The sequence below is a fragment of the Rhinoraja longicauda genome, chromosome 23 (assembly GCF_053455715.1).
Source record: "Rhinoraja longicauda isolate Sanriku21f chromosome 23, sRhiLon1.1, whole genome shotgun sequence".
NCBI classification, from domain to species: Eukaryota; Metazoa; Chordata; class Chondrichthyes; order Rajiformes; family Arhynchobatidae; genus Rhinoraja; species Rhinoraja longicauda.
Genome location: NC_135975.1, coordinates 13,142,907 through 13,159,051, shown reverse-complemented (window position 1 = coordinate 13,159,051; position 16,145 = coordinate 13,142,907). Strand labels below are relative to the sequence as shown.

The 16,145-nt window shown below is 40.4% G+C and overlaps 1 protein-coding gene across 1 annotated transcript in view; it reads left to right on the top strand.

The window, feature by feature from the left end:
- The window catches only part of dennd6b (DENN/MADD domain containing 6B), a 54,380-nt gene that overhangs the window by 31,586 nt on the left and 6,649 nt on the right, over positions 1-16,145 (top strand). Inside the window, exons 14-19 of the mRNA XM_078419659.1 lie at positions 8,280-8,344; positions 11,334-11,423; positions 11,671-11,724; positions 12,611-12,720; positions 14,789-14,891; positions 15,920-15,994. Coding sequence (XP_078275785.1) covers positions 8,280-8,344; positions 11,334-11,423; positions 11,671-11,724; positions 12,611-12,720; positions 14,789-14,891; positions 15,920-15,994 — 497 coding nt within the window. The remainder of the gene's footprint in view (positions 1-8,279; positions 8,345-11,333; positions 11,424-11,670; positions 11,725-12,610; positions 12,721-14,788; positions 14,892-15,919; positions 15,995-16,145) is intronic.

The window sequence follows — 16,145 nt, the reverse complement described above, 5'->3', positions numbered from 1 at the left end:
AATGTACTGAACTCTGAGGCCATTTTCAGGGAACGATGTACCTGAACCCCTGCATCTTTCTGTTCTACAACAATCTCCAATGCTCCACCATTTAAGTCAGGCCCTGGTTTAACTGACCAAAACGCAACACCTTGCACTTGTCTAAGTTGGTCCATTTACGCAGTTCATCTAGAAACCTGGGGGTCGTGACCCCCATGGGGGTTGTTTGGGTTTTTTCTGGGGGTCATGAAGGGATCATAAATGAAATTATCCCATTCCATTGACTGAGTATTGGCAGACTTGTTTTCATAAATCGGGCTGGGTTTTTCAATTTTTGTTTCGGGGGTCACGGTACTGACCAAGAATGTCTGATGGGGACGTGCGGCCAAAAAGGTTAAGAACCACTTACTCTAGATCCTGTTGTAATTTTAGACAACCTTCTTCACCATCCACTGTATCACAAATTTGGGATTCATCTGCAGACTTACTAACCATGTTAACAACATTGTCATCCACATTGTTAATATGGATGACAAACAATAGCACTGATACCTATGGCACACCATTGTTCACAGAACTCCAGTCTGAATAACTCTTCATTAACACACACTGACTCGTTCCACTAAGCCAATTTTGTACTCAATTGGTGAGCTCCCCCTGGATCCCTTGTGATCCAATCTTCCATATTAGCTTCCATGCAGGATCTTGTCAAAGGCCTTGCTAAAGTTTATGTAGAGAGTGTCTACTGCCCTGCTCTCGTCAGTGTGTTCATAATCCCTTTAAAAACGCAATCAAATTTGTAAGAAACAATTCCCCACACACCCTAGAGTGTGCATGGCTAATGTTAAAGTAAATAGTACGAAGGAACTCTCTGGCAACTGCAGTATAAAGTGATCATATACATTAATTGCTGGATTATTTCTTCTCACTATTGGTACAATTCCGTACATTATTCCATACTTATCCAAAGGTTCAAGTTATTGGCAATGGTACCATAAATGCTTATGTACTTTAAAACTTCTGGAACCCATAGCTTGCAGACATGGGGACGTTTTTCTTGAACTTAGCATGACTGGGAGAAGCAGGATAAATCTGAGAAGAGGATGGGGGAGAAATTGGAATTCTATCTGGTGGAATTTACAGAGGAAATTTGGAACCTAAACATCTCAATTGTATTTCAAAACCAGTACTTAAGGAAATGCATGGAGAAAATTATTCCAATTTCAGAGCAGGGCATGGAGCCTGTTTCATTATGTGTAAAGATAACAGTGGTTTTAAATAAGTGTGTCAGGCTGCTCCCAGAATTCCTACTGGAGATAAAAACAATATTTCATAGTTCGCCTCTACACCTCTACAAAAAAGGGCATGATTAAATATTTTCATGGTTTAATCTCACTCCCTCTTTCCAAAGACAAATAGCCAGAATGATCACGGTTTGGGGTGCATCTGTTCTGCAGGTCTCCCCATGGTGTGGGGAGCAATAGGAATACAGTGAAACTCATACTGCCTGAAGTTCCCACCTTCAGGAGGCAGTATCTAGCCAATTCAGTTCATTCCATATGAACGAATGGCTGAGACCAAGAGATACAAGAAATCCAAAGATTTGTGCTCCAAGGCTCGTGTTTCTTTTATACATTCATTACTGGCAATAACCCAACAATGTCAAAGATTGTCTAGGTATGTCCTTTATGCAAAGAGCTGAATTAATCTAATTTGGCTAATCGTTGACTCATCAATTATTCATCTACCAGTGGACGGCATGGTGGCATAGCGGTAGAGTTACAGCGCCAGAGACCCAGGCTCGATTCTGACTACGGGTGCTTGTTTGTACGGAGTTTGTACGTTCTCCCTGTGAACTGCGTGGGTTTTCTCCGGGATCTCTGGTTTCCTCCCACACTGCAAAGATGTACGTGTGTAGGTTAATTGACTTGGTATAATTGTAGATTGTCTATCGTGTGTGTGGGATAGGTTAGTGTTTGGGGATTGGCATGGACTTGGTGGGCCGAAGGGCCTGTTTCTATGTTATATCTCTAAACTAAACTAAAATGTGATGAAAAGAGTAGTTCACAGTGCTATTAAGTGGTTCTTAACTAGTATCCTGCATGCCATTGTTAACAGGGGTTCACCAAATACTTCCCTTTAAATCTTGGTCTAAACCTAGACAAAAAAAAAGCCATATTTCATAGGAGATGCGAGTGTTACCTTTGAAATTAAGGCAACAATTGACTAGATGTGGCATTAAGGAGCCCAAGTAATATTGAATATCAGTGGGAAAAGTATAAATGTCCATTGACTAGAATTATAACTTGCAAAAAGAAAAATGTGGTTGTTGAAGGTTCAATCATCTCAGCCCTAGGATATTGCTGTACGAGTTCCTGATGTTTTCTGGTCCAAATACGTGGCACGTTAGACTGAAGGTGATTGCAGGTACTTCAACCACGTCTTTGAAACTTGCTTGCTCTGCTATTCTTGAGATTGAGATGTTGACACTCCATCTCCTGTTTACTGTTTAATTGTCTGCCATTTTAATGTATAATTAATCTGTAATTCATGTTTTTGGATGTGGCCATCAATAGTGAGGCCATTATTTATTGCCTGGTCCTCTTTAATCTAGAATGGGTGGTGAGTCACATTTTAGAACTGGTGAAGTTACCCCCATACAATTGCTGGGTAGGGGTTTGGTTTCAGATCCACTACTGATGAAGGAGCAATTTATATTTCCAAGTGAAGATAGTGCAATACTGGAAGGAACTTGCTGTTAGAAATGTTCTCGTGCTCTTGCTGGACTTGTTCCTCGTGGTGGGAGAGGTTGTTTGTTTGTGGGGTTGAGGGGTGCTGTTGGCATATCCCAAGAGGGTAAATGCATGCTTTTTGTAGGTTGTAGGGAATGAATGTGTAATGGTTGGTGGATGGAATGTGAACAAATGTGCTAGTTTGTCCTGGAACTTCTTGAAGGCTGTTGGAACTAGTCTAATATAGATACATCATGCGAAACCCAAATACCATATAATGATATTCAACCATATTTGCCTTTCTACATGATTTTCCTACACAATATGATCACACAATCACCCAAAAAATGACAGATTGTTTTGAACGTCAGCAGTCTCCCAGCACCAAACTCCCTGCATGAGTCAGACCTCATCCATACCTCCAAGGGATTTTTTGAAATCATGCATTAAATCACATAGTTGGATCTGATTTGAAATAATAGCTGAACTGACAAAATGGCTTCATGTAGCTTTTAAATGTAATATTTATGAGTTATGGCAAATCATAATAATGTGAGATATAATTGTGAGAATTATATCTGTAATTGTGCCTGGAATGACAGTGTGTCAGCACCCTGATTTGCAAATCACTGCAATGTTGGATAATAGTGTTATATCCTTTCAGGGTGATGCTCCATTGCAACAAATGTGCATTTTGTCGCAAGGCAACAGTAACTATATTAAGGTATTGTGCTGAGAACAACTTAAATGAGGACCCATTAAAAGTAGGGTGATACCCCTGTAACATCAACCATCTCCTAGATATCTGCTTTCAATTTTATAATAAGCTATCTTTTGTGGCACATGTCTATTCTTGTTCCTTCAGGGATGGTTTGTTTCAAGATATATGAAGCATACATGATGAAGCTTTAGTATTATTGGGAAACGTGAGTGCATAGTTCATGCATATTTGTAAATCTTCAAAATATGTTTCCTTCTTAGCTGATCAGTTTCTTTAACTAGACTTCATTTTACAAGTCAATTAACAGTGAAGTATTGTTGTTGTTTAACTAGGGAACACTTGACCTGGGCAGACCAAGTACATGTGTAAGAAGGAACTGCAGATGCTGGTTTAAACCGAAGATAGATACAACAAGCTGGAGTAACTCAGCAGGACAGGCAGCATCTCTGGAGAGAAGGAATGGGTGACGTTTCAGGATGAGACCCTTCTTCAGACCCAAAACGTTATCCATTCCTTCTCTCCAGAGATGCTGCCTGTCCTGCTGAGTTACTCCAGCTTTTTGTGTCTATCTTCAGATCAAGTACATGATGGGATCTACCATCACTTGATCAGGTCTTTATACAAGTACGAAAAAACAGATCTATACCATTGTTATATTTTCTTTGTCATTACCATCAGTCTTATTTTGTTTGATTAAAGAGAGCCAACTCAACAATATATGCAATGATAAAATCTCCAGTCCCTGTCAGAAAAGAATCTACCACCAGTTGGTTTGTTGCTTATGTTGAAGGGTAGGGCTCTAACATGGATACCTTTTGCAAGCCTATGGATCTATTACTCTTGTTTTTTGGCTGTCTTCCTGATCCCATTTGAATAAATATCACTTAATTTCCTTTTGATAGCATTTCCCCGTTATATGAGAATTTTGCCCGAACAGTCTGTGACCAATAGTGCTGTGGCCATAGTAGCGCTATGTTTAAAACTCATAGCGCTGAAGCAGCCGGTAGCGCTATATTTAGAACCCATAGCACTGCAGCCGACAGGTCTTTGTTTAAATTCCCACGCGTTAAGCCAACAGCGCTCTGTTTAAACCTTTGCGTGCCAAACCGGCAGCGCTATGTGTATTGCTTTACGCGCCAGTCTACGGCTGATAGGGCTTTGTTCCCAAAGGGGGTGGGGGGGGGGAGAGGAACCTCGCTCGGATGCAGTCCCCTGCCATTGGTTATAGTTTTAATTTGGGAGCAGCACTATTGGTCAGGACTTACCGGCAGTTATTTCAACGGCTGATTTCTTACTTGTGTAAAGGCAGGCGCCAGGAAGCCAGAAGTTAGTTTATGTACGAGAGAGGTTCACCGACGGGCTGAGTCGCGATCAGCGCCGTGGACGGAGGCAGAGAGAGAGAGATAGAGAGAGAGGTGTGCTGCTGTGAAGCAGAGTCCTCGCATGCCAAGTCAAGTATTGTTTTTGTCCTCTCTTGCCATTAAAACTGATTTGTAACTAAACAGACGAGTGAGCCTTTTTCTGTTCTACTGGTCAGATCCTTGAACCTGTTCCCTTGTAACATTTGGCATAGTTGGCAGGATCTGACAAATAGAATAGAAAATGTTTGGTAAAAAGAAATAGCAATAGAGATGGCGCTGGTGCAGGCCAAGCACCCCCGCAACAAGCTGCTGACCTCAGTGCAGGGGGGACTGCAGCCGGCCGTGCTGCGTGGGACCAAGAACCTCGAGTCTTCCAAGCTCCTCTAATGCTTTTAACGGGTCACGGGGGAGAAGTTTATTGTTGTAAATTTCACCTGAATGGATCAACACTGGCATCTGCAGGATTTGATCGACTCTATTGTTTTAGGATTTGATCGACTCTATTGTTTTGGAATTTATATGGCGACTGCGATAATTATGCTACATTGGAAGGTCACATGGAATTGCATTATAACACAGATGTCAGCATGCTTTTTCCAGCATCAACAGACAAAACTAGCCGTGTGGGACAGTGAAACGAGTGAATCAAGAGACTTAAAGGTCACACATCCTTTGTGAATTCATGTTATCCAGCCTGACGGGGACCACAGTTAGTCTGTCCAGAAAGCGACGATGAAACAGTGAAGCTATGGGACATTCAGAAGAAGACTACAAACCATACATTTCAAAACACGTACCAAGTACTGGCAGCAACGTTTAATGACACAAGCGATCAGTTTATCTCTGGTGGTATTGATAACGGCATTTAGGTTTGGGACTTATGACAAAACAAATTAATTTGTACCATGCGTGGTCATACAGACTCGGTGACTGGTTTGATCCTGAGTGGGGTAAAAGAAAATAGTACCAACCTCGCTGACCACGTCCAGGAAGCCGTAGAGAAGATTCAAAGGGTCAGAGAACAGTACCACGACTACAATCCCTTGGGAGGATGGTGGACAACAGTGGTGCACTGGGGACTGACCATTGGGACAATCTTGTTGGCCATAATATTACGATGTTGTATGTACGGATTTGCATCACGACCGCGTGGACTTTACTACAGTCTGCGGGTTGGATGTGATGGTAACCAGACTGTTCGAGGGGTGGAATGTGTTCTGAGAATTTTACACAAACAGTCTGTGACCCATAGCGCTATGTTTAAAGCCCACAGCGCTATGTTTAAAGCTCATAGCGTTGTGGCCGGTAGCGCTATATTTAAACCCCATATGGCTAGGGCCATATCGCTATATTTATAACCCATAGCACTGCAGCCCAGTTCTTTGTTTAAATTCTCACGTGCTAAGCCGACAGTGCTCTGTTTAAACCTTTGTGCGCCAAACCGGCAGCGCTGTGTGTATTGCTTTGCGCACCGTCAGTAACACTGTGTGTATTGATCTGCGCAGCAAGTCTGTAGCACTATGTATTGCTTTGCGCACCAGTCTGCGGCTGATAGCGCTTTGTTCCCAAAGGGGGGGGGGGGGGGGTTCGTTGCTCGAATGCAGTCCCCTGCCATTGGTTATAGTTTGAATTTGGGAGCAGCGTTATTGGCCAGGACTTACCGGCGGTTATTTCAATGGCCGATTTCTTACTTGTGTAAAGGCCGGCGCCAGGATGCCATAAATTGGTTTATGTACGAGAGGGGTTCACCGACTGGCTGAGTCGTGATCAGTTCCGCGGACGGAGGCAGAGAGAGACAGGGAGGTGTGCTGCTGTAAAATGGGCTCTGCGCAAACCAAGACAAGTATTTTTGTTCTCTCGCATGCCAATAAATCTGATGTGTTCATGTACGAGAGGGGTTCACCGACGGGCTAAGTTGCGATCAGTGTTGCGGACGGAGAGAGGGAGAGAAGGAGGTGTGCTGCTGTAAACTGGACCCCATGCATACCAAGAAAGTATTTTTGTTCTTTCTTGCCAATAAAACTGATTTGTAACTAAACAGACAAATTAGCCTTTTTCTGTTCTACTAGTCAGATCCTTGAACCTGTTCCCTTGTAAGATCTCCTCCCCCCCCCCCCCCTTTGGTTATTATATTGTAAGCAGCTGACCTAAAATAAGTACAGTCCAAAATGTATGGCACATTAATCCTTTGACCTTAACAACAGACCATTTATAAATTAACAGTAACTTATCTAAGTACTAAAATTTGTTTTCCTTCAACACAAGGGCTTCGATTACAGTCACAATATTAATAGTGGAATTTAAAGCATAAATGGAATGAATAGTCTCCTTTCTGTACCAGGTTAGTTTGTAGTAGGAAATGCAATCCAAGAATGGATTCAAATTCCTAGACTGTTCTGCAGCACAAAGGTTCTGTGCAAGATGGACAGTTGGCAATTGCTGGACAGGTTAAACGTCCTTGCAGGGGCGCAATATGCTGCAAGACCCTTTGTGTATTTGCTTAAATATCCAGGGTGTGGAAAATAATTGATAAACATAGAACAAAATTGTTGCAAGAGATCAGGATGTTGCAGCAATTTCAAACAATTTTAAGGGATCCGGTCAGATAAAGTGGAATTGAATATTAGTAGTTAAAACAGTGTAATTGGAGGCCATAAGGGAAATAGCTTGTGCACAGAAGGCACATTTTCTTTGGAAATGAAACAAAGTCATCAGAACTCTTCAGATAACAAAAGGTATGCTGGTTAAAATGAAGCAGAAAAAGGACGTATTTGATAGATATTGGATTATATTGGTTTACTTAGAAAGTCAAGTTGCCCACAGAGTTCCAACAACATGGGAGAACTAAAAATTGTGTTTATGAAAAGATCAGCAGATAACACTAAACAAAATGCATTAGTCTTCTTGAAGATGCAGAGGCTGTGATTAAAGTAAGAGATACACACTTTCCACCTCCCTTTACTAAATGAAGTGTGTTACCAATATGGTTAGGTTAATAATAGCAAATGAGGAGCTACATGTTAACCTATTATAGTGCTGATGGATTGCATACTGGTTAGCAGAAGAATAAGCGTGGAAATTGTGGAGGCTCTGACCAAACTCTTCTTATTTTATTTGGATATTGGAATGGTGTTAGAGAACTGGAGAAATGGAAAGTTCAGTGTTCTGAAATAATTTTGTTTTGTTTAAATATTTGAGGCTTACAGATTTTAGGTACTGAGTAAATGAATCGTAAATGCAAACCTTAAAAGGTGTGAAATGATATGAACTAACCTGGTGGCATTGGATAATCACACTTAAGGTTTCATATTTGCAAAACCCATTACACTTTTGGACATTGCAATGAACAGTAGAAAAAAAATAATGTAAAAACTATTGCAGGTTATCACAACTCGTGTTCAATTTGTGCACATACACAAAGTGAGTACTGAAGAAAAAAATATTAATCTGTGAAAACAAATAGGTTTTTTTCTACTTTATGTGCAGGTATCTATACATCTTACAGAACTTTTCTACACAAGGACAAGGCACTTATTAAACGACTTTTAAAGGTAATTGTTTTAATTTGAGGAGGCAGGTTATTAATCTTTGGTTGAGTCATGAATTCCTTTGGAGGTATGAAAATGATTAGCTACTTTAATTTTTTCCTTAGCCAGGAGGTAACGAATCAATTGTGCTTTTATTACTGTTCTGTAAAAAGTTATTGCATTTACCCCATTACACCTATGCCAATTACTTACGAGTTGTTTATTTTTATGAATGATTATGATACATTTATGCACATTATTCTTATCTTGATGGCTTGTTTTTATATGAAGTTGCAGAAGTCATTTGATTATGTCCTGCACAAGAGATTATTAGAACAAAATGAAAATGCAAAGAATTGGAGATAATATTGGAGAGAAATCATGTCTCACAAATCTGATTAGAGTTTTTTGAAAAGTCAAGAGGATTCATGAGGCTGGAGTATAGACATTATTTATTTGGACTTTGCATGTCATTAACTTGGATGCTGCAGTGATTCACCAGGATGTTACTTGGAATTGTAGGCTTAAGTTATAGGAAGAGGATAGATAGGCTGAGACCTTTTCCTGTGGAGTGAAGGAGGCTGAGGAGTGACCCTATTGAAGTGTACAAGATCATGATGAACATGGATAAAGTGAACGCTCAAAGTCTTTTTCCCAGGGTAGAAGATTCTGAAACTTTGGGCGGCACAGTGGTGCAGCTGTAGAGTTGCCATACAAAGAGACATAGGGACAATATGACTAGGCATGAGTGGCATACGGAGAGAGGCATAAGTGGCATACAGAGGTCAATGTGATGAATGCCGATGTCATCTTTGAATTAAAGATAAGAAAATATTTTGAGAATAGAAATTATCTAGGAACAAAGGGTTCTTTTGCATAGATAACTAAAAAATATTCAGAGGTATAGGAACTAAGCAAAAGGACATGTTGAATGTTGACCTTCAAATCAAGGGTATTGTAATCCAAAAGAGGCAGGCCATTAATGCGTGAAATGTGAACCCGTCTTAAAATATTTTAAGCGCTGGATTACAAGAATTTATTAGGACCAAGATTGATATGAATCTTTCTTGTTTAGGGTAGCAAGAGATATATCTGAAAGAAAATAAATTAAAGTGAAGTACAGATCCACTGCAATCTATAGAATATCAGAGTAGGCTTGAGATGCTGAAAAGCCTCCTGTATCTTTATATTTTTTATCCTAACCAAATACATTCTGCCTTGCTACCTATCATTCTTTAGATTTTAATGAAACAAAGGGATTTTTTATGTTCCATAACACATTTTTATATAACATTTGCAAATAAATATGACTTTCTAAAAGTTAGCATTGATTGTGCAATGCACAGCAGATCTGCAAGTCTTCAATTCACAGCAGCGGGACATACATTTTATCTAGGGATAGGTTTATTATTGTTATATGTACTGAGGTACGGTGAAAAGCTGTGTTGTGCATGCTATCCAAACAGATTAGATATACCATACATAATTACAATCAATTCAAACTCAAGTAAAATAGATTGAGCAAAGGGGAAGATATAGAGTGCAGAATATAGTTCTCCGCATTGTGGCACATCCCTAGACAAAGTCCAATGCCCTCAATTGGGCCAAGATGAACAGTACCCTAGCTTATTCAGAAGCCTGATAATGGTGGGGAAGAAGCTGTTCCTGAGTCTGGTGGTGCATGCTTTCAGGCTTCAGTACCTTCTGTAAGACAGGAACAGGGGGAGGAAGGAATGAACGGGGTGGAACACGTCTTTGATTGTGTTGGCTGCTTTTCCAAAGCAGCGTGAAGTGTAGATGGAGTCAACGTTAGGAAGTCTCGTCTCTGAGGAATTGGGCTACATCTATAACTCTGCAATTTTTTGGGGTCTTGGGCGGAGTTGTTTCCAAACTAAGCTGTGATGCAACCTGACAATAAGGTTTTTACGGTACATCAGTAAGAGTCATTGGAGAAATGTTGAATTTCCACAGCCTCCTCAGGAAGTAGAGGCAATGGTGTGCCTTCTATACCTTTTAGTGTAAACAGTCTAATATGTTTTTGCTTGGTTTTGACTTAGCAGGCAACAATGGAAAGCCTTAAGCTGTGGTGTTTCCCCATTTGTCTTGGTGGTATAAGTAGTGCATCCTTTTGCAAACCTAGCTGCACTTTAAAATGTATTGGTTCGCAATATTCTGTCATGGACAGCTCCTTGCATTGGAGTACATTTTGGGTAGGTAAAATTATGCCTTCCCTGAGTTAAGTTTTCAAACAGCCGTTTATATTTGTCTCAGTCTGTGTAGAGCACAGAGTCCCGTGTTGTGCATTTGATCGGGATGAACCCTGGTAGAGATAACTAATCACTTTCAAGATTTTTGCAAACCATGTTACAGAAGGGAAAGATCTCATTCCATGCAGTAAATGTGCTGACAACATGGAGTGTACAAATCTTTGGCAGTGTGTGAAGGATTTGATGGGGTGACTCTTTCCCGTTACCAGCCAGGAGATGACTTTATGTTTGGTTGAAAGTTCTGATGATGTGGCATTCAGCCAAATGACTTTGATAGTCTACTTATGCAATCATTGCACAGGATCTGACAACATTTTCTGCAGAGTCCCAAGTCTGCATATTCCAATGTAGACTATTTTTATGCTGTGTAAGCAGAGGTGTATAATACCAGGCCTTTCTGTTATTGGATTGTTGTTTCCAATTAGAATGTAGCATATTTTTGGAAAGATGACAAAGCCATCAAGCATGTGGAGATTTACCAGAGTGGTATCAGATAAAGAATTTCATTTAAGTTGAGAAAATGGAAAGTCAAGGATAGTTTTCATTGTGATAGGGAAAACACAATGGGAATTCAATAGACCTCTAAAATTCAACATTAGTAAATCAGATATTTTCTTTCCTAATTGTTGGCAGCACAGTTACAAGATGTTTAGAAATTTCTGCTTGATGTTTTCATATTTTAAGTGTTAATACATCCTAAGACATGCTATTTTTGCTCTTCTTTTCCCGTCTCAAATGACTTGCAGGGTATTCAAAGAAAGCGCCCATCGGAAGTACAGAGTGCCATTGTCCGCCGCCACTTACTGGAGCTTACTCAGAGTTTCATTATTCCCCTGGTGAGCAATTTGTTTGAGTTTAGGATTTGCAAAACCTAAAATAATCTGCAAAATGTCTACATTTAAAAAAAAAGTAACTGGATTTCACCCTGGGTGTCAGCCCAGCCAGAACACCATGATTTTATGATGCTCTTGAAGATTTTAATGAGCTTTAAACCAAATAATTCAGAGGAGGTTCATGAAGGGAGTTTTAAATAATTATGGGAAACAGAAGCTTGTACAGATATTCTTTATCTTTTCCTTTCAGGAGAGATATGTTGCTAGTCTGATGCCTCTTCAGAGGACCATCACTGCATGGAAGGTAAAACGGAATAGTGCTGAGAAACTCTGATTTCATGTTCCATTTCTATACTTGAAAACCTAGATTTCTCTGCTGCTCTAAAGTTTCTCATCCGGTAAAGATCACGTTAAGATACCATTAGTGACACCCTGCCATTGAAAAGATGTACCTATTATCACTACTTTGTTAACCTCATCTAAATCAATTTCACCATTACATTGCCTTCAATTCTAAGAGCTCTTACTTTTATTAAAGACCTCTTATGAATTATGTCCATTACCTGTTTAGGTCTGTAAGAGAGGATCCATTAGTTGCAACTTTATTCTCATTCTGTCTGACCTAGTTGTATTTCTCCAGAAGTTCAGCCTCCAATGCAGACTCAAAAAAGATGTAATGAGGCCACCAATGCATGCACTTTGTGCAACAGTAGTTTGGTGATTAATGCAAGCAGTGATCTGCACTGATACTTGCTGTAGCAATAATATTCCCTATGATGTGTCAGAGCTGGTTGGTGTACCAGAGCATGCAAAGCAAGTTCAGGAACTTGTTCTTGCTGTATTAGAGTCATACGACATGGAAACGGACCTTTCAGCTCAACTACCTGAGACACCGGCCAAAATGCCCCATCTACACTCGTCCCACCTTCCTACATTTGGCCATATCCTTTTAAACCCTTCCTATCTTGTCTTGGTGTTATTGGTGAATTGAATTGAAAATCAGGACTGCTGAAAGCTATAATAGAGGGACTTTGGATGGTAGATCACTGAACTATCCTCAGTTTGATGTCAGAGCCATGGACTAAGTAATGACCCTTTGTCAAGAGTTTGAAAGATTTCTTAAGTATATATGGAAATGCTCTGTCAACAGAAAGCTAATTATTTTATTTATTTTGCCTGTTTTTAATCAGAATCCTCCGCAGATTCGGCCCTTTAACCAAGAGGAATTCATGAAGACGTTGGAGCATGCAGGACCACAACTGACATCTGTGCTTAAAGGAGATTGGGTGGGATTATACAGGTAGAGCATGACTTTACTCTAACTGGAAAATATAATTGAGTGAATCATGAAGTAATGAAGTCTATTGTTTTGGGGAGTGCCAAAATCATATTTTGTGATCAGTCAAAAATTCCATTTTGGGTTCTAATCCAATTTTGTTGTCCACACATCATCTCAAGTTCAACCCAGTTATACACAATTTAGTTGTTCTACAGTAGCTATAGTTGAACTGGAAATCTTGCATTCAATTTATTATCTCCAAACCTTTGATTATGTTCCTGCTGCTGCTCAGAGCCTTCATAGATGAGGCCTTCACTTGTGTCTCCTTGGTACCCCACAGCTCAGCCCTTGCTCCCCCTCCCCCTAGTCCTTATCTTCCACCCTATCAGCCCTCACATACAATGCATAATCCTCCGATATTTTCCCCACCTCCAATGGGATCCCACCACCAGCCACAATTTCCGATCTCCATCTCTTTCCACCTTCCGCAGAGACCATTCCCTCCGCAACTCCCTGGTTAACTTATCCCTTTCCACAAAAACCATCCCCTACCCAGGTACCTTCCTCTGCAACCGTAGAAGATGCAACACCTGTCCCTATACCTCCTCCTTCGACTCTGTCCAGGGACCCCGACAGTTCTTTCAGGTTAGGCAGAGGTTCACTTGCGCCTCCTCCAATCTCATCTACTATATCCGTTGTTCAAGATGTGGACGTACATCGGTGAGACCAAACGTAGACTGGGCGATCGTTTTGTTGAACACCTTCGCTCAACCCACCTGAACCTACAAAATCTCCCAGTTGCTAAACACTTTAATTCTCATTCCCACACAGACCTTTCTGTCCTAGGTCTCCTCCATTGTCAGTGAGGCTAAACGCAAATTGGAGGAACAGCATCTCATATTTCGCTTGGGCAGCTTACAGCCGAGTGGTATGAATATTGATTTCTCTCACTTCAGGTAGCCCCAGCATTCCCTCTCTTTCTATCCCTCCCCCACCCAAGTCGTACTAGCTTCTCATTTTCACTCAAACAGCTGACAATGGCTGTTTCCTTTATCATCGTTACTTTTTTTGCACATCTTTTATTCATTGTTCTTTATCTCTCTACATCATCGTCTAGATCTCTTGTTTCCCTTATCCTTAACCAGTCTGAAGAAGGGTCTCGACCCGAAGCGCTACCCATTCCTTCAAGGACTTCTAACGTAACATCCACAAGACCCTGTGGATTGCATCCCATATCACAAGAGCCATTTCTCAGTGAAGATAGACATTGATGCAGACATTGCCTTCAGTACACCAGCAGAGCTTTGGTTTTTTGGAGGAAGAGGTTTGAAGATAAGACCTGAAGCCCAGCAAAATGCCGATAGTGTACTGGGTGCCTGTGGCCACCCCTCTCCAAGTATGCAATGTAACATTGACTGCCTATGGAAAGGACCTCAGAGCACAAGAGATACCACCAGCACTGTCTGCGAAATCCTCCAAAATCACCATTAGTATCAGTGAACCAATGAAAGTCTTCAATTCAGACCAAAATCCTCAATCTCTTCCGATGGGCTGGGTGTTGCTCACTTGCTTAACACTAACTCCTAAAATAGTTACCCTTTCCAACCTCCATCATGCCAAGAGATTGCAATGATGATTAAGCAAATAATTTGGAATCATATCATATCATATCATATGTATACAGCCGGAAACAGGCCTTTTCGGCCCCCCAAGTCCGTGCCGTCCAGTGATCCCCGCACATTAACACTATCCTACACCCACTAGGGACAATTTTTACATTTACCCAGCCAATTAACCTACGTACCTGTACGTCTTTGGAGTGTGGGAGGAAACCGAAGATCTCGGAGAAAACCCACGCAGGTCACGGGGAGAACGTACAAACTCCTTACAGTGCAGCACCCGTAGTCAGGATCGAACCTGAGTCTCCGGCGCTGCATTCGCTGTAAAGCAACAACTCTACCGCTGCGCTACCGTGCTCTCAAAAATTTTGGAATGCTCTCAAAATCTAATTTTATATTGATTTTCATGTATATAATGTCTTAAATATGACAGGCAATTTTTCTGAGCAGCATTTCTTTTGGCTTTACAGACATTTTATCAAATCGCCCAATTTTGATGGCTGGTTTCGTATGAGACACCAAGAGATGCGCAAGAAGTTGGATATTCTTCACCTTGAGGTGTTATGTCAGGCAGTAAGTTGTCAGTTCAGAGATTACAAGATAGGTTTGGATCATGGTGCTAATCACACCAATTATGTATAGCTTTTATCCCCTACTGTAGTAAATCTGTAAATGCAAACATGGAGATTTCTAATAATATTCCAACCAATAATCTATTGCATCACTTGCAGAGTTGAACCCAGGAGAGGGTTGAGTGGCGCTTATTTCTGTTTGATGTCAGAAGGGACAGGAGCAATACGTCTGGGTAGAATTTCTGTGGAATTCACAGATCCTACATTTAGCTGCATTTAAATCGGAGCCTTACAGTACAGAAGTGACATTAAGTCCATGATGCCCTTGACTGGGTCTTGTGAGTCTGACTTCCACAGTTTTTTCTCCAAGATTCACTCTTCCCCCTGTATGTATTCCTCAAAATCGATTTTGAATGCTACTATTAAATTTTCTGCAATCTTTTTAAAAGTTTATTTATTCCAGTGCAATCCAACTATTAGCAAACCAAGTATTAAATAATTTCTTCTCATCAATACTCTTTTCCTTTTGGAATTATTTTAAATCTGTTTCCTCGGGCAATAGACCTTTCTGCCTCCAGAAACAAATTTTCGTTATCTCCTCATGCCAGCCCTTATTTTTTTTAATTAATTTGTATCTCCTCCCTTTATTCTATTTGCCAGAGAAGCATTACTTCATAGCACTCAAATCAATTTTAACTACCTAAATCTTTCTGACGTCTGCTGCAGTTTGAAACACTTTGAAATTCTGTCCGAATACCCAAGTATAACTCATTAACAAATATCAAAAAGGTAGTGATCTGGAGAGTGGGCCATTTAAACACTATTGCATACCTTATTAAATGCTTGTAAGAACTGAAACTAATCACAAACCTGTTTAAAAAGGATGAGAACAGCATAATATAGAAATACATTGCAGCTATAGAAACATATGCAATTCAGAATAGAGGATAATTTAGCTCAGATACTTCCTTGAACAGTAATTCTGTCCCTTGTTTAATATTGTTTAATATTGGTCTTCCAATTTTGTAGGATCTACTCAAGTGGATTCGGGAAAAGTCTGAAGTGGAAATTGTGGACCTGGTTTTAAAACTTCGTGAAAAATTGGTAATACTCCATTTCCAATTGCACTTTTCTCTTTTGATTGGATTATGTTAGTGTTTTTATGCTGGCAGCACATTATCAGAAAAAATCTTTAAATATTTTAACTTCCCATACATATCAGGATAGATGCATTCGTCACCAGTGAAATGGAATG